This window comes from Pleurodeles waltl, chromosome 6, assembly GCF_031143425.1.
Source record: "Pleurodeles waltl isolate 20211129_DDA chromosome 6, aPleWal1.hap1.20221129, whole genome shotgun sequence".
Classification (NCBI taxonomy): domain Eukaryota; kingdom Metazoa; phylum Chordata; class Amphibia; order Caudata; family Salamandridae; genus Pleurodeles; species Pleurodeles waltl.
The window spans coordinates 1,661,492,654-1,661,514,417 of NC_090445.1; the positions used below are offsets into that span (position 1 = coordinate 1,661,492,654).

General features: G+C 46.9%; 1 protein-coding gene across 6 annotated transcripts in view; it reads left to right on the forward strand.

Annotated features, from left to right (window-relative positions):
• SEC16A (SEC16 homolog A, endoplasmic reticulum export factor) overlaps positions 1-21,764 on the forward strand; it is a 300,868-nt gene that overhangs the window by 170,639 nt on the left and 108,465 nt on the right. For all 6 annotated transcript variants that reach the window (XM_069241597.1, XM_069241599.1, XM_069241601.1 and 3 more), the window contains 2 exons: positions 567-614; positions 19,876-20,043. In XM_069241597.1, the coding sequence (XP_069097698.1) occupies positions 567-614; positions 19,876-20,043 (216 nt within the window). The remainder of the gene's footprint in view (positions 1-566; positions 615-19,875; positions 20,044-21,764) is intronic.

Below are 21,764 nucleotides of genomic sequence, written 5' to 3' on the forward strand. Positions count from 1 at the left end.
CTTCTCAGTGCTTTCTGTTTTTCCATAGAATGAAATTAATGCATATAGGGATTTACATAGGCTTAAACAATCTTTCAAGTGTGGATGGAAGCTGGCATTATAACCCATGTCTTCTGTTTCTTAGGCAAATTTAGCAACTAGAATACATCATCTCTCCCACCCCTGCATTGTAGTTGATATTTCCTTTTGTTGAAATTATTTTAAAGATGCAGACATATCTGTAGAGGCCTGAAAACCATTCTGCCATAACCCAATACTACCTTCTGCGTTTACTGCTACAACTTGTATTGATTCAACGCTTGCACAACATTTGAGCTGGAAATGGACACCTGGGAATTCATGGGTGGTTTTTTTCAGCTGGTATGGTTTTTCTTGATTCTGCACCTTTCGTCTAAGAGCTTTTTATGGTTTTGGGCCTCCATTTATACCTATTTCCCTGTTTTCGCACAGCTGTATTCTTGTGTGTTACTTGTAAGATATACATTGCAAAATTAAACTTTGTTACCTTTTCATAAGGCATATCTTGCAGCTGATATTGATTGACTGCCTTTTTTGTGTCCAAATAGGCACCAGGTCAGCGATCAAGAAACGCTTCGCAATCTTCTACACGCATGGTATGTCACTGCCTCAGCTCAAATATATATGCTCTTATGATGATCATCATTCAACACACAGGTTTTTTTTTTCTGATAGATACTTCTAACTACCAGTTCCTCACCTTTTGAATATTCCAAAGGCATCCGACAATCAAAATTTTCAGCATCCATCCAGTAAGTGGAGTTGCGTAGCTCCACGCTGACGTCTCTCCGCTCTGGAATTGATGAACATAGACTCATATAAACACCACCCATGTGCGCATGCTCTTTCTGCGCCACTAGATGCCGATCCAGAGCTCTCTCTTGTCTCTTCACAAGACTATTTTCTCAAACTTTTCCAAATTCTAAAAATAGGGTTGAAAACTTTTAGGGACTATTGCAAACAAATATCTGTGGCTTATCCCCATCAAGGGTGTCTTGGTGCTTGGGGTCAGACCGCCACTCCAAAGCCTGCCTGCAGTGACTAAACATTTATCCACTTGAAAGCACTCCAGGACCGTGAAGCTAAGCTTTGTGCCGCTGAACATCTTAAGACTCCATGCTGTAACCAGTCACAGCTGAACCGAAGATCCATTTTGCGTGACATATCATCATCATCGTGTGTGTGTAGTCTTAAGCTAAGTCCAAGAAAAAACATAAGTCAGTGGGACTTTGGGCCCTTCCACAAACCCCATTCTTAAACTCAAGAGAAGACGCAAGGGTTTCAACCTGCCTCCCAGTCTCTCTCCTTAAGCCACTTCCCTTCAGAGTCAATTTCAACCCCAGACAAAAGGCAGCTCTGAATTTCTGAGGCCATCAGCAACAGCGAGACAAATCGAAGAATTTCCTAAACCAGTGCCACAACTCTTAAGCAAGCTGCCGACTCCCTCTGGCACACCTTTGTGCCGCAACACAGCGTTGGGACAATCACCTGGGACCCCTTCGACAGACCCCCAATGCCAGTTGGACTCTCGAAACCCACTACAGCCCTAAACAGACATCCTTGCCAATTCTGTTTTTTGCACTACAACGTGCATCAGACCTTTGTTCATCAGCGCCAGTGCAGTCAACTATGCTGCCAAAGTACATCCTATAGTGCTTTCTAATTCCCGATTCAGCACCATCTTGACTCGGGCAACACCCTGATTCTCCTGGGCTCCAGCCCTTCAGTAACCCATGAGACTTATCTGAGTATCTACATTGCCCCTACCTCCAGGAAGGGCCCAAGTTAACCATAATTTATTTGGAATGGACTCGAGCAGTCATGTTTATGATGCAGGGGATTCACTCACAACCACCATACCGATGACAACTGGTAAGAAGTCCTCGAAGATCCCAGCCTAGGCACTTTACCAAACACTGGGTTGGTTTCATCACCTGGCCCTTCATGGAAGAAAATACCTCATTCCAATGCGAAGGGTGGCTGAGGTTCTTGATCTTCAGTTGCCCACCATAGAGGTGAAAACAAATGTCCTCATTGAGGTACTCCAGCTGGGACAAGCCAGTACAGAACCCCCTTCTTTCATTTAATGAAGCCCACACAGACACTCTTCATGGGTGTAGGAAGCTGGCACTCTCTGTAGTGCACTAAAATGAAGACACTGTGCAGAGAGTCCAGTGGATCCCCAATGGGTATGGCAGAGGCAAAAGTAGATAGAACGAATGCACCATTTGTTGTAGTGTGGGCTAGCAGTTAGGTTTATCAGGGGGTAGAGCTAAGTATTTTTAGTACTCTCAGAGGCAGTAAACAAGACACACACTTAAAGAATAAATCTGAGTTAAATTTAGAAAAATTGCATTTCTTTTTATGTAGGTTTCAGACCCAAGGACTTCGTAATCAGGTAAGTAGACTTTTAGCATAAAAAACTTGCAGTTTTAGAATTAGACACTTAGTGCAATTTCAGAGTTCTCTCAGTGTTATCCTACGGAGGAAAATAATGTTCAGCAAACGCAGGATTAACAGCAACTTACAAAGCCAATCACAGGGAGTTGAGGCAAGTACTGGGCACTGATCAGAATCACACCAACAGGTCACATCGGGTGGCTCTAGGGTGGCCTGGTGCAGAGGTACAGAAAGGCGTTGGTGCCCAATGGTTTCCTATGGGAGTTTGGTCCTTGTGAAGACAGGCTGCAGGCTCTGACTAGGAAATCAGTCAGGGACAACAAGCGGGTAGGTAGTAGACTGGGGTCCTCCGGTACATAGGTCCTCTTCTCCTGTCCCCAGGGACGACGGATGATGGGTGTTCTTAGGCGTCAGATTTTCATGTCTGGGAGCACTCGTGGTCAAGGTTGTCCTGTAGGTTGAGGTTGCAGGTGTTGTGGGGGAAGTCCAGCAGGGGAGGAGTAGAGCTCCTCGGAATCGGAGGACGTCATTGGAACCGTTGGTCCACCTCATCTAGGGTCAGGGGGTCACGGGTGCTTTGGTTGCTGTAGCTGTCGAAGTTTCTCTCTTCACAAGCCTGTGGGAGAGGGGACTTGCGTGCAGAGGCTGCAGGCGTCTTGGGAGAGTAGAGTCCAAGATGGATGGGTCTACACTAGACTCGCTCTCTGGGCAGCTGGGGACCTGCATTGGCACCATTGCCTGGCTTCACATCAGGTCGTGGACGTCGGGTGCAGTGGTCACTTCTGGTGTTGGGTTTCCGGGGTCCAGCAGCTGCAGATTCTTTTCTTTGGAGTTTCTTCTTGTAGGGCAAGTCAGCAGCCCATGGGAGACTCAAGTCTCTATTGAAGCCTGGACGATTTGCCTTTTTTGTTCAGTATTCAAGGTCAGCAGGCAGGCCAGAGGGGCTGAGTCAAGGTCAGCTGCTGCTTCTTTTCCTCTTCTGCGGGTGCAACTCTTTGTCTGGGTCTTCTTAGGTTGTCAAAACCTGGGGTTCCGGGGTGCCACCTAAATACTCAATTTAGGGGCATTACAGGGAGTGCCAGGGGTAGCCAATGGGCTGGCCACCTTAAGGGTGACTACACCCTTATGACCCTTTCTGCTGGGAAGTGGGCATAGCCTTAACCCTAGTGGCCTAATTCCTTCAAAGCAAGATGGAGGAATTTTAAAAGTAGTGTCTTCAGCTTTTTCACCTAGCGGGTGGGACTGGCATGAAGTGGGCACTCCTAATTTCCCACCTGTGCTGCTTCCAAAAGTAGGGACACAACAGGGGTGTTAATCATCTTCACCATCTGGAAAGACCTGGGTCACATTACAAAGACAGCAAGGCCTTTGAAGCACTCAACGCTGGAATGTCCATCCTGCCAGGGAGAGGCGGTCGCACCTCTGCCCAGAGGAGGCCTTTGTCTCAAGTCCTCAGGAGCGCTGACTCTCACCTTGGGCAGCCAGAAACGCATCTGTTGTGGCTGAATTGGTCAGGACCAGTCCGACAGCACTCTAGTAGCTGGTAGGTTTTCAGGGGACACCTTTAAGGTGCCCTTTGGGTGCATCTTTAATAAATCCATCACTGTGGTCAATGAGGGTTTATTATTCTGAGATGTTTGATACCAAACATCCCAGGATTCAGAGACGCCATCATGTAGCTGGGGAACTCGTAACGACCAGTGTCCAGCACATGTATTTAAAATGCACCCGTGGACACTTACTATGTCTGAGAATCTACAAAGACATAGTAGGGGCATATCTGCTCATGCAGATTTGCACACACATGTAATATAATGCATCCTGCCTTAGAGCTTTAAGGCCTGCTAGAGGGGTAATTGCATAAATTGCATGCATTGTTTAGGGGACATGGCACACAGAGTGTGTGCGCCATGTCGTGTTTTCAGTTTTCAACACTCGACACCGGAAAGCATGGTCATACAGTTATCCACAAACCAAATTAACCCCATTGCCTTCCCTGCCACACCACAGGCTACAGAATCTAAGCTCAATAAAATGTTTGGAAAGCACATGTTCTCTTCCACCATCTTTTCCTAAAATTTGATCAATGCCAGTTGCCTGTTGGGGTGTTACAGCCACACCCTTTGGGACTCTGCTGCTAAGGTCCTCCCTGCTGTGACAGATGATATACCTTCCACCCTTCCTCAAGCCATTCAAGATGACTGTGATGCCGCAAAGTTTGCAATCCTCTGTGGTTTGGATGCTACAGATTGCCTTGGCTGGGTTGTGGGCACCAGTGTGCTCCGCGGGAAACACTCCTGGATGAGATCTATGGGCTTCTCTGTGGGTGGTCCATCTATGATGATGTATATGCCTTTTCATGGCTCATTTTTTTGTTGAGAAAGCAGGTTAGCCCCTTGAATGCTTCAAGGATAGTAGAGCCGTCCTTGGGCCTATCTGCCCTCTATGCTAGCAGTTTTCTCTGCTTGGTGGCTATAGCAGGCTTTTTCAATACCACCACTAACCTACACAGCCAGCTCATCAGGTTTTGCAGCCATTTGTGGCCACCGTGCCCATAGGGCAATGTGGGCAACATGGGCTATGGGTGACCCAAACCACTGCCCCTCCTTCCCCCACTTCTACAAAACCTATTTTTTCATCCAATCCCATGGCAGACCTTAGCCAAGAGGCACAGAGGCACAGAGCCACAGGATACAATATTTTCTGTCTGAGTGGCAACCAGTCATTTCAGACATGTGAGTCCTGCAAATTGTTCAGCAGGATTATGCCCTACCATTTCTTATCACTCTGCTGTATCTTCCACCACCCTCAGAATGGTTCTTGCAGCGGGAAGGGCAGGTCCTTCTGGTCAGAAGAGCCATAGAGAAGGTACTGGCATCAGGGGTAGGCACTGGCTTCTACATCTGTTTCTTTCTAGTGCCAAACGAGAACAGAGGCCTCCGTTGTTTCCTGGGTCTTACCCTCTCTTAATGCTTTCCTCTGGAAGAACAAATTCAGGATGCTCACCATTGCCAAGGTCTTGTCTGCCCTCGAATTTCGAGGCTGAATGATAACTTTGGACATGCAGGATCCTCATTTTCACATCTGTGTTCTGCAAGTCTACAGGTGCTACCTGTGATTCACGGTGGAGCAGGAGCACTTTGTTTGTGGTGCTACCCTGTGGCCTCACTAGTGTCCCTTGGGTGTTCACGAAAGGGATGACAGTGGTTGCAGCTCTTCTTTGAAGGTCAGGAGCTCCAGTCTTTCCCTGCCTGGATGACTGGCTCCTGGAGTTATGCTCACCCCAAGCAGTCATCACCCACCCTCAGACAACCACTAAAAGTTGTTAGGCATCACTATCAACTTTCCCAATTTACACCTAACTCCTTTGCAGATGCTCCCTTTTTATTGTAGCCATTCTGAACATGGCTCAGTTTTGTGCATTACCCAGAATGGAGAGTCCTGTAAACTTTGTCTGTTTCAGGATCAATTACTGGATCTCAGTGAAGCCGACTCTTAGGTTGCTGGGACTGACAGCCTCCTCCATCCTGCTCATCAGGCATGACAGATGACCCAGTCCTAGTGGGCACAGTATCCGGTAAACCTCTCCCATTACATTTTGATTTCGGAGGAGACTGCAAAAGAACTGCAGTGGTGGCTGCTGGACTGTGGTTGAGTCAGGGCCAGACTTCTTTCCTTTGTCCCAAATAAATCTGACAGTGGTGACCAATGCATTGCTTCTGGGATGGGTCAGCCATCTGGGCGGGGAGGAGATTAGGGGCATCTGGTCTCCAGCATAGACCCGGCTCCTCATCAGTCTATTGAAGGTGTGGCTCATTGCTTTAATGTTGAAAGCCTGCCTACCATCCATCAAAGGGAGGCTAATACAGTTGCTCACAGACAAAACACTGCCTTGTAGTACTACAACAAGCAAAGCAGGGTCGAGTTTTTGGCACTGTCAGGAGGTACTAGCTCTCTGGAAGTAGCTGGAACACCAGAAGAGTTTCTTGGTATGATCTCTAAACCCCAGGACAGACAAACGCAGCTGCTGATGCCTAGTAGGTCATGTATGGCAGTTACACCCGTAGGTGGTGAAAGATCTCATCATGAATGGAGAGAACCTTGACTCGATCTCTTCATCACTTCCGAGAACACTCAATGTCAGCAATTTTGCATATAGAAGTTCCCTAGACGCCGCTCTCTGAGACAATTTCCACTTACAGTGGAGCTCGGAATTCCTTTATGCCTTTCGGCCGCTACCTCTCTTGCCCAGAGTTCTGAAGATGAGGAATGACTGGTCGACGTCACCCGAGTGGAACCAGATTTGACACTGAGAGTGCGGTGTCCCGAACTCCTGGACCTGATCATCTGTCCTCTGTTGAGGCTGCAGCTTCAGGAGCATCTTCTATCATAGCAATAGGGTAGGGTTCTGCACCTGGGCCTGCGCAACCTCGTCCTCCATGTTTGGAGGTTGAGTGGCTGCATTTGACTATTCGACCTTCCTCCCATGGTGGTTAATGTCATCATGGCAGCCATGCTTCAGTCCACCAAATCTGTATACGCCTGCAGTTTGGACAGGTTTGTAATTTGGTATGCTATTTGTGGCACACTTAAGGGACCTTGCTGGCTCTTTGTCTTGCCTGCAGTTGCCAGATAATCCTTCTTAGTTGAAATCACCCATTGTAATGTGCTTTTTTTAATTTATTTTTTAAAGTTCGCAACATATGTTTCCACCCTCCTTTCATTATGCCTCCGTGTGGAACCTCACCTTGGTATCTTTGAACTATTGAATTGTCAGTTGTGGCTTCTTCACCTCAAGACAGTTTTTCTCAACATCATAACATTCAGATAGCAGGTGAGCAAGCTACAAGTCCTCTCTGTCCTTCTGTATCCCCGTTCTGTCAACCCAACTCTTTTTCTGGAGCAGGAGAACGTTTGCACCGAGCTGCATGATGCCACATATTGGCATGCATGGGTACTGTTGGAACTTTTTTGAATCCAGGCTGATGCCTGGTAAATATTCAAAAGGTGAGGAATCTGCAATTAAATAGAGTATCTACCAGAGAGAGTATTACCCAAGGTATAAGTAACTTGTTCAACTACCACATTTTTCTAATGATTCACAGAAAATGGTTCAAGGACATTTATTACCCCGTGTTATTCATCATTTATTTTATAGCAACTGTGTTTATCCCATCCCAATGTTCTCTCTGTCACGAACGGTATTAGTACATTTTTTGTACTGTGCAGTATTTTAGGTGGCCACAAACCTGACTATTGTCTTTTGTGCAATTATATGTTGACTGAGTTCTCTCCAGGATTGATTTTACTAGACATTGCGTCTAAAACATATCGGAAAAGGTAGATATTACTAGCCATTCAACCATCACCAGGATTTTGTTTCTGCAAATTAGCTATGTAGAAATAATAAACAAAAGACACTTACTACATCTGGACATGCTTTTTTTTATGTCTATCTTTGTTTTACATTTTCAACGGCACACTGTACATATAACCAAGGCCTCCATAAAAAGCTCCAACAGCTAATAAGCACATTGATTTGATCATCAGTTTTGAGGCGGTATCTCCGTATTTGGGTCAGTAACACTCCCTCCCCTTCTCCTCTGTGGTCACCCTAATACCATGTATCCGTCACAAGGGGAGGGGGGTTGTAATAGTGTATCACCTGGGCAACAGAGATAATTCAGGTGCATATAACTAACAACAAACATTATCACAAAGTAAAGGAACCCAACTACTTTTGTGACCTTTTAGTGGCTCCTTACTTTCATGAGACGTTCCAGTAGGAACTCCTGTTCTGGGATTGTCTCCTACGTCTGGACATGCTCTTTTGATGATGCGTCATTGTGGCTCATGTGCCTACTAATCCACAGTGGTAGCTGAATAAGCGCATGTAACATACATAAAAGCCCAAGTAGTGTGCCTTCAGAACCATTCCACTCTTTTTTTTTTTTTTTTTTTTTGTAGAGCCTCACTGTTCGGTGTGAAGGGCCTGTTCGGACTTGCCCATCAGGCAGTGCCTTGGGGCTGGTCTGAAAAGTCAGTATGTGGTCCCTTTTTGGCTGCCTGTGCCTGTTTATGTCCTGCTGGGTAGATATTTACTGTTGATTTCCCTGATAATAAAACAAATGTTGCATGCAGCAAGCTCATATCCATACATTCTTCTATCCTCTGGAAAAACGTATCCAATATTTCAAGTTGAAAACTGTGTCAAATTAGAAACATGGGCAAACATTTTAGCTATTTATTTCACTAATGAGGGCAACTTTTATTTTGGTGCCGGGCCAGGTTTCTATCCCAGTCCAACCATGTTCATTGGTATATCTGCCAAGATCCTGTAACTGGCTGTGTCAAAGCATAGACATCCTTTCTTGTATGAAAACAATGTGGGGGACAGCTTGTGTTTCCTCAATAGACTTCAATACTTTACTTCATTTGTATTTTGGCACTTCTAACTGACCACATTCTGCACATCAGCTGTTTGCCCTGCCAAAATTGGAAGTCCTTCTGTACCAGCTATTGGAAATTGCATTGTCAAGCTGTGAAGGGGAAAGGCCACTGGCTGAGTGGTGACTTACCTGCCCTACTTCCAGAACGCAACTTTGTCTGACTTTTGCCTTAGTTAATAGATCACAGATTTTTGAAGTGTCCGCTAAAATGATTGTAGCTCAATCCTTTCAACAGGGTATCATTCCACATACCTTTCATGGGAATCTGCATCATGCCACAGGGATAGACTTGCAACATTTTCCAGAATACCATGCACTAGCTAAATCAAACATATAAGAGTTTCCAACAACCCGTGGAAAAGTTTAGAAACTTCACCCCTGCACTCCAGTTCTGCCAATCTACTCTGCATAGCAGAGGAGCTCAGAAGTCTGGTTGAGATCACCTCTTGGAAAGGCCCAGGGTTACCAGAGCCACACAGATTACCAAACCTCAGTTTCCTGTCACTGATATTCCCTTTGCGGGTGTGTCATATAATCCACTGAAACCAAAGCCTGGTATTTGTTGGTTATTAATAGACCAGAATGGGACACCTCTCTTCTGCTCAAGGTATTAGAAGCATGTTAGCCACTAAACCTTCTCTCAAGCACCCATAATTATTTATTTCAAAGTAGCTAGGTCATGTTGGAAATCGGATTTGGTCCATGTAAATCGACCACTTTATAGGATGAGAGTTTCATTTAATATGCTGCCATTGAAGTCTAATCAGCGAGCTTTGGTTTAATTATCTATACTGTTATATGAAACTAGCACTCCATTGATTTTCTGTTTGTCCTGTGCAGGTGTAAGCTGTTAAATTAGAATTATTATTCTTCCCAGCCTCAAAGTGGTCTAATTGCAATTGATTGCATGTTACTTATTCTTCCACACTCGGCTAGCTATTCATTTTTAACTTTAACATTTGTAGATTTCTTGGCTCAGTGTCAGAACCCGATAGGAGTCCTGGTGTGCCTTATACAAGCCATTTATCTCCTAAGCACTTGTCTGAAGCTGGTCTGCAGTCATAGCTGGTCCTCAGTCACAGCAGAAATCTTAAACACAAGGAGATGGGTGTTAGTGGACAGGCCAGCAGTCTCATCTGCTTTGTCCTACAGGCACCACTGATGCCAGACACTGAGTGGAGCTTGGATGGATGTTGGCAGATAGATATACACATGGGGCCTGCAGCCTGTGCCCTTGGGTTTTTGAAGGACTGAACATCTAGCTGAATCTAGGTCGCAGTGGCCTCAGCTGGGGGCAGTGCTCAAGTGCGCTTCTGTCCCTTTTTGATCCAATCACTGGAATCTAAATCGCTCAGCTTGACCGCTGGACTGAGCTACAGTAAGTCTTATTTTGAAATTTGAAAGTGTGGAGTCTTCACTTCTCCCACACTGAGCTCTGTTGAAAGGATAAGTAAGGGTGCTTAAGTTTCACTGATTGGAAGGGGCTACCGAAATGCCACAGAAGAGCAGCAAAGTTGCAAAGTGTACTGTTCTCCTCTTGTTAAATGATCCCAAAATAAAATTTTGGAACTGCTGCAGGTCAGTGGAAAATATGGAAGTCATACTTCTCTGCTGGTTCTTCCACTCCTCCCCGATTGCATGTATAGACTGCCGACCACACAGCACTGAAGAAAAAGTTACTTACCTTCGGTAATGCCTTATCTGGTAGAGACTTTATCTAGCTGCAGATTCTTTACCTTAGAATATTCCTCAGGCATCAGACTGCATCTGGAAATTTTCAAGCAGTACCTCTCCACACCAGTAGAGGTGGCATCCGTAAGCTCTGCTTTGGTGTCATCTATGACTGATGTCACGTGCGCAGTGCCTATATAAGCACCATCCCAATGTGCTGACATCAGTTTCTTTCTATGACATTTCTGTGCCAGAATCACAGAACCTTGAAGGAATACTTACAACCAGTGTGCTTGACAAACCGTGTGCAGACACTAAGGATCTGCAAGGGTCATCCTTTGCAGAAAAATCAGTTTGCAGCACAGAGAGGATTCTTATTGAATCTGCGGCTAGTTAGTCTCTACCTGAAAAGGTGTAACTTAAGGGAAGTAGCTTGAACATCAAATAAAGACTTTTAGCTGCAGAATTCTTACCTTAGAAAAGAGACCCAAGCAATACCTTTTCGGAGGTGGGACTATGAACTGATTTTGACCAGGAAGTTCTGGAGGACTGAACAGGCAATGTGCCCTTCACAACAGACCTGGCTATCCAGGGACTAGTGCTTGGTAAACACGTGTAGAGATGCCCACATCCAGACAAGCCAAGGATGCGACTCCACTCCACAAGGTAACATAGTGATTGCAGCCTGGGCTGTGGTGGAATGAGCACACAAGCCCTCAGGGGGTTGTTTCTTGTCCGATGCATAGCAGATTTTAATGCACAATACAGTCCACCTTGAGATGGTCCGTTTCTGCGTGTCTTTTCCTTTCTTTGCCCCAACAAACCCAATGAAGAGTTGATCCCCCACCCGCAACTCTTTGGTACTATCAAGGTAGAACGATAACTCTCTTTTTTTGGTCTAGGTGGTGGCATCTCCTTCTCTTTGTAGGAGTGAGGTGGGGCAAAGCAGGCCAGCAGTGTGATTGGCTGGCCTACCTAGAAAAGTTGTTACAACTTTAGCTAGGAAAGTGGCATGTATTCTCAGAACCTGCTTGGAAAAAAGGTTGTGTAAAAAGGGAGTGCACAAATGGATCCTGCAGTTCACTAACCCAAGCAGTTTTAATGTTCAGAAGGCATAGAGGACAATTCTGCATAGCCTTTAATGATGAGCACATTAGGAAGGTCGAGGTTAAGTTCAATTCCCATTTTGGCATGACAGTGTTTCTGTTGAAACGTATGTTGTAATTTTTTTGCAAAACGAGTAACAGGTGACTTAAAACAGGAAGGGCTGATCCAGCAACCACAAGAACGGCAATATGCTCAAAACATATCCTTTAACTGTGCCCAAAGCAAAGCCTTGCTGGGCTCACAATAGAACAAACAACAAAACCTCACTGTAGGAAGTTGGCTCTGTATGTGCTATTTCAAAGTAAGGAATAGCATGCACAGAGTCCAAGGGTTCCCCTTAGAGGTAAAATAGTGGTAAAAATAGATAATACTAATGCTCTATTTTGTGGTAGTGTGGTCGAGCAGTAGGCTTATCCAAGGAGTAGTGTTAAGCATTTGTTGTACATACACATAGACAATAAATGAGGTACACACACTCAGAGACAAATCCAGCCAATAGGTTTTTATATAGAAAAATATATTTTCTTAGTTTATTTTAAGAACCACAGGTTCAAATTCTACATGTAATAGCTTATTTGAAAGGTATTGCAGGTAAGTACTTTAGGAACTTTAAATCATAAAAATTGCATGTATACTTTTCAAGTTATTCACAAATAGCTATTTTAAAAGTGGACACTTAGTGCAATTTTCACAGTTCCTAGGGGAGGTAAGTATTTGTTAGTTTTACCAGGTAAGTAAGACACTTACAGGGCTTAGTTCTTGGTCCAAGGTAGCCCACCGTTGGGGGTTCAGAGCAACCCCAAAGTCACCACACCAGCAGCTCAGGGCCGGTCAGGTGCAGAGTTCAAAGTGGTGCCCAAAACACATAGGCTAGAATGGAGAGAAGGGGGTGCCCCAGTTCCGGTCTGCTTGCAGGTAGGTACCCGCGTCTTCGGAGGGCAGACCAGGGGGGGTTTTGTAGGGCACCGGGGGGGACACAAGCCCACACAGAAATTTCACCCTCAGCAGCGCGGGGGCGGCCGGGTGCAGTGTAGAAACAAGCGTCGGGTTTGTAATGGAAGTCAATGGGAGATCTAGGGATCTCTTCAGCGCTGCAGGCAGGCAAGGGGGGGGTTCCTCGGGGAAACCTCCACTTGGTCAAGGGAGAGGGACTCCTGGGGGTCACTCCTCCAGTGAAAGTCCGGTCCTTCAGGTCCTGGGGGCTGCGGGTGCAGGGTCTCTCCCAGGTGTCGGGACTTAGGATTCAAAGAGTCGCGGTCAGGGGAAGCCTCGGGATTCCCTCTGCAGGCGGCGCTGTGGGGGCTCAGGGGGGACAGGTTTTTGTACTCACAGTCTTAGAGTAGTCCTGGGGTCCCTCCTGAGGTGTTGGATCGCCACCAGCCGAGTCGGGGTCGCCGGGTGCAGTGTTGCAAGTCTCACGCTTCTTGCGGGGAGCTTGCAGGGTTCTTTAAAGCTGCTGGAAACCAAGTTGCAGCTTTTCTTGGAGCAGGTCCGCTGTCCTCGGGAGTTTCTTGTCTTTTCGAAGCAGGGGCAGTCCTCAGAGGATGTCGAGGTCGCTGGTCCCTTTGGAAGGCGTCGCTGGAGCAGGATCTTTGGAAGGCAGGAGACAGGCCGGTGAGTTTCTGGAGCCAAGGCAGTTGTCGTCTTCTGGTCTTCCGCTGCAGGGGTTTTCAGCTGGGCAGTCCTTCTTCTTGTAGTTGCAGGAATCTGATTTTCTAGGGTTCAGGGTAGCCCTTAAATACTAAATTTAAGGGCGTGTTTAGGTCTGGGGGGTTAGTAGCAAATGGCTACTAGCCCTGAGGGTGGGTACACCCTCTTTGTGCCTCCTCCCAAGGGGAGGGGGTCACAATCCTAACCCTATTGGGGGAATCCTCCATCTGCAAGATGGAGGATTTCTAAAAGTTAGAGTCACCTCAGCTCAGGACACCTTAGGGGCTGTCCTGACTGGTCAGTGACTCCTCCTTGTTTTTCTCATTATCTTCTCCGGCCTTGCCGCCAAAAAGTGGGGCCTGGCCGGAGGGGGCGGGCAACTCCACTAGCTGGAGTGTCCTGCTGGGTTGGCACAAAGGAGGTGAGCCTTTGAGGCTCACCGCCAGGTGTGACAATTCCTGCCTGGGGGAGGTGTTAGCATCTCCACCCAGTGCAGGCTTTGTTACTGGCCTCAGAGTGACAAAGGCACTCTCCCCATGGGGCCAGCAACATGTCTCGGTTTGTGGCAGGCTGCTAAAACTAGTCAGCCTACACAGATAGTCGGTTAAGTTTCAGGGGGCGCCTCTAAGGTGCCCTCTGTGGTGTATTTTACAATAAAATGTACACTGGCATCAGTGTGCATTTATTGTGCTGAGAAGTTTGATACCAAACTTCCCAGTTTTCAGTGTAGCCATTATGGTGCTGTGGAGTTCGTGTTTGACAGACTCCCAGACCATATACTCTTATGGCTACCCTGCACTTACAATGTCTAAGGTTTTGTTTAGACACTGTAGGGGTACCATGCTCATGCACTGGTACCCTCACCTATGGTATAGTGCACCCTGCCTTAGGGCTGTAAGGCCTGCTAGAGGGGTGTCTTACCTATACTGCATAGGCAGTGAGAGGCTGGCATGGCACCCTGAGGGGAGTGCCATGTCGACTTACTCGTTTTGTCCTCACTAGCACACACAAGCTGGCAAGCAGTGTGTCTGTGCTGAGTGAGAGGTCTCCAGGGTGGCATAATACATGCTGCAGCCCTTAGAGACCTTCCTTGGCATCAGGGCCCTTGGTACTAGAAGTACCAGTTACAAGGGACTTATCTGGATGCCAGGGTCTGCCAATTGTGGATACAAAAGTACAGGTTAGGGAAAGAACACTGGTGCTGGGGCCTGGTTAGCAGGCCTCAGCACACTTTCAATTGTAAACATAGCATCAGCAAAGGCAAAAAGTCAGGGGGCAACCATGCCAAGGAGGCATTTCCTTACACTCACATAAAGGTGCGGAATGGAAATCATCATTTGTCCCAACGGCAGGTTTAGTCAGTGTTCAATTGAGGGACGCCTGGCTGCCAGAATGACATTGTAGATTTTAGAGGTCAAAAACCGTCAGCTGCTGTTCAAACTGCTTGCATGAAGGTGGAGCATGCACAAGTTCGGGTTCAGGACCCTGCCCTGTTGCTGTGACAGCAGATCCTCCAGGAGGGGCAGCCTGGTCAGAGGACGATGCTCATGCTGGGGAGTTCAGGATATCATACTTTCCGTGCCCAATCTGGAGCCACTAAAATGACTTTGGCTTGGTTGCTCCTGATCTTCTTGAGAACCCTGGAGTTGTATTGGCAGAAAGGCATACAGAAGGCTTGAGTGCCACTTGAGACAATAGCGGCTCCATGGTGCCTTGGAAACATCAACACACAATCATGCTGAGATTACGTGTTCTTGGCGAATAGTTCCCCCAATCACTGAAGAGACCTTGATCCACCTTCAGATGGAGACGCCTTTTTTTTGATCCACTAGGAAATGACAGCCAAGTGTGTAAGCTCTGGTGTTCAAAGATGTTAAACCAACAGGAATATGTCCTGACATTCCAGCCAAGTCCAGAGACACAGGGCCTCTTGATACAGGGTCCACTACCCCACCCTGTTCATTGTAATACCACACAGCAGTGTTGTCTATGAACATCTTAACCATCCTTCCCTTGATCGAAGGAAAAAAGGCTTTCAATCCCAGGTGAATGACTCTCAGCCCACAACAGGTTGATGTGGAGCCGAAGCTCTGCTGGAGACCAGAGTCTTCTTTCTCCACCTCTCCCGCCCCAACCCTGAAGTGACGCATCTGTCAGCAAAGTCAGCTTTGGATAGGAAAGGGACCCAATGCTGAACCAGTTGTGGTTCATCATCCACCACTGCAGATCCTTTGCAGTTTCCTCCAATATCTAGAGCAGCTCCGAGATTCCCCTGATGCTGGGCCCATTGGGACTTCAGGTCCCAACGCAGAGCCTGCATATACCATCTGGCATGTATTACCAGCAGGAGGCCATGAGGCCCAACAGCCTCCAAGTCGGTCTCACCGAAATCCAGGATAGAGACTGAAACATCTGAATCATATCCTGAATATCCTGGAGTAGATAGCTAGGTATCTTTGCAGTGTACTAATCCATGAGTACACTATGCAGACAGTACAGGCAACCATTATTTTTTGGTAGTATGGGCGAGCAGTTTAGGCCTATCAGAGCTAAGCATTTGTTGAACACACAGTCCATAAATGACACACACTCTGGAAGAACCTCAAGACCAATTTTAGAGAAATACAACACTTTTATATTATGTTTTGAGACAAGAAAATCTTCAAAGTAAAGCTTGTACTTTTGCAAAGTAATTGTTCACAGTGGGATAAGTATTCACATCAATGCACATTTACGCAGTATTGACTTTCAGTCTGTTAAAGTTCGTATACTGCATACAGGTACTTGCAGAAGTATCCTTGGGGACCCATTTAGGTTGTAGGGTGCTAGGGGTCCAATGACACGAGAAACACCAGCAGTTTAGTTTTCCCTGCCCTTTGGGAGTCTGGGTACAGAGGTGCTGGTTGGGCCAGGTGCCTTGCTCTCTACACGGTTGGTGAAGGGGAAGGCACCTAGAAACAGCCTACAGAGGGGGGACTTGGGAACAAGCCAAAGAGCTCCCAATAGAAGGGGAGGTCTGTTTGTGAGGATCCTGGGAGCAAGGAGGCACAATCTATGTTCTTGGACCCGGATCGGGGAGCTTGGGTGCTTTGGTCGGATGGTCCTGTGCATCATAGGCGCGCATAGTTCTTAACTTGACCTGCAGAGAGGGAATTAAAAACAGGCAGTCTGGCTACTCTCCTGGGCAGCCTCATTGGTTCCGTCGACCCTCGGGTGCAGGTCGTCGTCGTGTGGCGGTGTTGTGTGGTTCAGACAAAAACAAGCTTTGGTTGCAATAAATGCTCCAGTTCCTCAGGTATTGGTCCTTTGAGGTTCCTGGAGTGGGCAGTGTCTCGAGGCCTGGTAGAAGCATTGTGACAGGTCTCCTGGTCACATGAAAACCTCCTTCTGGTGAGTTACTCCCTCAGTGGGCCAAAGGCCAGAAAAATGTAGGACCGGGCAGTCAGTCCCTGCAGATGCAGGGAAGTGGCTCCTCCACTCCAAGGAAGATGCTGGCTGGTGGACAAAGTGCTGGCAGCCCTCTGAGGCTTTTGAAAGATGCACAGCAGGACGAGTTAGGTTCTAGTGATTGTCCAGACAGCTGTAGGTAGGCAGGGTTTGGTGCCAAAAGTCCAGGCTGGTTACCAGTTTTCCTTCCCCAGGAAGGACTGGGATGTGGAAGTAGGCGTCCTGCAAGCCCAGTTCTACAATCCAGAGCAGACAGAACCTGAGCTAATGTCAGTATCTTGAATTTCTCCTTCAGGAAGACGTTGAAGGCACAGGTCTAAATTAGGGTGATGGCCATCGGCCTTCTTGGGCACCAGAAAGTAGCAGGAACAGCAACCTTAACCTACTTCTGATGCTAGCACCCTCTCGATGACTTTCAGCCAATAGTCTGTGTTTTCTGACGGAACAGGGAGAGGTAATCCTCAGTCACCCAGTTTGAGGATGGTGGCATGGGTTGCGTGGTAGTTTGAGGATGGTGGCATGGGTTGCGTGGTTTTTATGGAAGGGATAGAGTAACCCAGTAGAACAATTTCAAGTATCCTCTTTTCCGATGTTATGGACTGCTAGCGGAGCTGGTGATGTCAAACCCTGCCACCAACTGGTTACCCATGCTGGTAAGCGGGCAAGCTAAAAGGGTTTTGAGGCTAGCTCTGCCGGGATGGTGGTGGACTGGGTAGATCCTCTGGCAGTGTCCCACTCTGCTTGTTCCTGTGTCCATGAAAGGACTGGGGAGCCTCTTCGCCTTGGTGGTTGGGAGGGAATGGACATGGTTGGTAGCCCCTACTGTAGTCACAGAAGGGGCAAAAGGTGGGATGGGGTTGATGTGGGGCCATTGAAAGACCCAGGGACTGGGCCCGTGGTCCAGCTGGTCTTAAAGCGCTTCTGAATAGGGTATGCCTTGTTGCCAAAGAGACAGTGTCATTGAAGGGCATGTCCATATGGGATGCCTGGCCATCCCCTAAAAAAACAGTAGATCTCACCCAATTGTGGCATCTGAGTTCCACCGATGACGCAGTTGCTCTGCCTAGCGAGACTGTCATATTCAGTCAGCAGCAAATTATGAACTCTGCTGCATCCCTGGCATCAGGATTAGCCTGGGTCATTATGGCTTGTGCCTCCTCCGAGACCATGGGCAGCACTTGCACAACCAAAACTCAATCTGTGGGGTGCATAGGCTCAAGAGACATGTGGTGTTCCTTGACTGCAGAGCTAGGCTGGCATAAAAGTACATCCTCTTTCCAATGGTATCCAGCCTCTTGGATTCCCTATCCAGTGGTGTGGTAGGGAATGTGCCAGGGTTAACTTTGTAAAAGGAGTTCTGGACAACCAGATTATTCAGAGTGGGGTGCTGGGTGAGAATCTGGGTCCCCAGGAGCAGGGTGATGGTGACAGCCAGTTGTCATGTGCACTGGATCCACTGTGCATTGCTTGGCCCATGCCCCAAGTAGGACATCCGTGACCCCTTCATTAAAAGGGAGAAGAGGTTCTGTGGGGCGACTCACAGGTGAAGCACCTCTGACAAGACGTTAGTTAGGAAACATAAGGTCCAGGACCTCAGCCGCCCTCTTAATCACCATGGCAAAGGAAGCCCCTTCCTCTGTAGCCACACTGGGGGGTGAGAGTAGGCTAGTGTTTGGGTGGGGGTGTCCAGACCACTAGCATCCAGCAGTTCCTCATACAACTAGTCTTCAACATCTTGAAAAGGATTCTGGTAGCAATAGGGACCCACAAATGCTTCCCACTCAAACTGCTCACATGGCCTCCTCACAAAAGTAGACCCTGGCTCAGACTCGGAAGGTCGAGTTCCAGTCAGTGCTGGAGTCAACGTCTGGCGACACTGATCCACCTCCTATCAGAGTAGATTATGATAATTCTGTCCGCGCCACTGTGGGGCATCATTGGTAGCACCTGGAAATTTTATGGTTACTCCTGGCACCAAAAGTGATACTTCTTACAGGCCGTGAAACAAATTATTTGTGCCAAGTTTTGTTAAACTTTGAAACAATATAAAAAGACGGTTTCATCATTCAGGAGGCAATAATAAGTGAGACTGCACTAGCTTTTTCAAGTGTGGTAGAACAGTGAGAAACACATTGCAAACATCTGCTTGCTAAGAAAGCAGCATGTTTGCTGCTTATGAGCGCACAAGACGTGCTTCCACCGTTCGGACCCAAAACTCCAAGACTGACCATTGAGAGTGATGGAGTCTCTTTTCCCTTTAGCTGTTTTATGTTTTTTTTCCTTGAACTAAAGACGATTATTAATTGAATACTACTTTTGCTAAGTATCAAAAACATGTAATTTCACCAAACGCAAATGATTAGAGGATACCCAGTGTAACAGTTTAATGAACAGTGGCCAATCTAATGCTGAAATCCCACATTTATTTGGAAATGTTAGCTTTTACAAGCTTGGAGGTACACCTCATGCTTAAATGGTTGCATCTGAGGAATGCCCACTTGAACATTTTGGAGTGGATCTGTCACAGTCCTAATGTCCCACTCTTCATTATGGTTCTCAAAAACCAGGTAGACTAGGCAGCGTAACATGCCTTTAAACCAAGTTCTCACTATATCGCTATGAGCATGAGAAAATACCCAGCTAGTTCCCAAGCCATATACATATCTCATATATCTTTAAGCAAGAATCATCCTGTTAAACTGGGCCAGACCCAACTGCAGTCCACCTGTTGGCTGATCCTGTCACCCTTGTAAATGAAATTCTAGAATGCAAGACTTTCAACTCCCAAAGAATTACATAAACGTTCCCAAAGATATATTTTGTGAACACCTTACTTAACTTTGGGAACTAAAGCTAGGGAAAGCATATTTTATACAGACTTTAGTCCAATGGGTCATTGAAACCCATGCGCATTTATTTTAAATGTATAATTAGCATTTGCTTTTATTGTGGTGGTTGTCTTTTGAGTGTCTTTACATGTATGAATTTATATATTGAGCTATAGCGTATGCTTAGCATGTTAGTGAATAAGGCTTAATTTACAGTGATCTTTCAAAGGTCAACGCTTTGTAAGATGCATGCAGTTTTAATTCAACTATGGATTCTGCTTTGTCATTTGTGTTTTGGGATGCAGGTGTATGGTGGACGGTCTCGAACAACATCTGAATCATCTACCCACTCCATGGGGTCAGGAAGACGGAATTCAGCTTCAAAACAGCCATCTCCACCCCCCATTCCAGAAGTTGACACAAGCAAAAAGCAAGACACTAGCAAAGGTTCCAATTTAAAATCGTCTCAAAGGGTAAGCTCCCCTGTAACACTGTAGGAACTCCTTTAGATGGATATGTTAAAATATTCCCCTTTTCATGGCAAAATTTAATATTTATTACCGGCTTATTGGCACATTTCTATATTAGTATTGCTCTAGGTCAACACATGCCCATTTTGTGCACAATGCCTTATAATTGTCAACGTGTTTCCATTCTTTATAGGATCAATGTAAGTAAATGCCTCATTTTTTTTATGGTCACCCCCTGATTTTTCGACTGATGCAGCTGTATTTTCAAGTCAGAATGTACTGAGGCCTGCTTAGTCCTATGTCGAAATGACTGATTTACCTGTAAGTCCCTAGTGTATGGTAAACGGTACCCAGGGCATTTAAATTAGAGGGGTACTCCGGGGCTTGCAGCGCTGGTTGTGTCACCCTGGAGGATCCCCCCAAGTCAAACAAGTTCCCCTTTCTGGCACTGCAGACTGGTAGAGCAGTTGGGCACTGCTAGCCTGACTTTGCCTTTGGGAGCAATGACAAGGCCACTTCTCCCCCTGTATATCTGTGTAAGTCACCCTCCTCTGGTAGACCTACCAAGTCCCAAGGCCGGGTGCAAAATATGACACAGTCAGGACATTTAGCTTACGTATCCTGACAGTAAACATGGGAAACCACAGCTTTTTATATATATATATATATATATATGTTCGATGGCATGTGTAGCTGCAGATACACATGCTGTGCACATCCCGCCATCTGGCGTTGGGCTCGGAGTGTTACAAGTTGTTTTTCTTCGAAGAAGTCTTTTCGAGTCACGAGACCGAGGGACTCCTCCCATTTCGACTCCATTGTGCATGGGCGTCGACTCCGTCTTAGATTTTTTTTCTTCTGCCATCGGGTTCGGACGTGTTCCTTTTCGCTCCGTGTTTCGGGTCGGAAAGTTAGTTAGAATCTCGGAAAAAATGTCTGTATTGTTTGCGTTCGGTATCGGGTTAGTTACAACAGATCGACACCGAATTTTGAAGAGCTCCAGGTGACCCTTCGGGGTATTTTCGATCCCCCGTCGGGGCCTGGTCGGCCCAGCCACGTGTGACTTCAAGGCTGATGGAACGGACCCCATTCCGATTCTGCCCAAAATGCCATAACAAGTATCCATATACAGATCAGCATCTGGTCTGTAACTTGTGTTTGTCGCCTGAACACAAGGAGGATACTTGTGAAGCCTGTCGAGCGTTTCGGTCCAGGAAGACACTAAGAGACTGAAGAGCAAGAAGACTGCAAATGGCGTCAGCGCCGACAGGACAAGAGCGTTTCGAGGAGGAAGAAGAAGCTTTCTCCATCCCCGGATCGGACTCGGAAGAGCTCGAGCCCGAAGAAACGCCGAAAACCGTGAGTAAGACGTCGAAACATAAGACTCACGAGAAGACAACAAAAGCCCAGGGGACGCCACCGCCAACAGGCCATGGCTTAACCCGAAAAATAGGTGACCGATTCACGGCACCGAAAAAGGGCATGCTTGTGTCGAAGTCATCCGACTCCGGTCGAGATACCGCCACACAGCAATCTCGGGCCCGAGACAGCGGCTCCGAGAAAATTTCGGCACCGAGACAGCGGCACCGAAGTAGCTCGGCACCGAGACACCACGACGCCGAAAATAAAAAAAGGTTTCTTCGGAGCCTAAAAAGACGTCCGAAAAAGTTTCGGTTCCGAAACATCCAGCCTCTGAGCCGAAAACAGGTTCCTACACAGAGGAA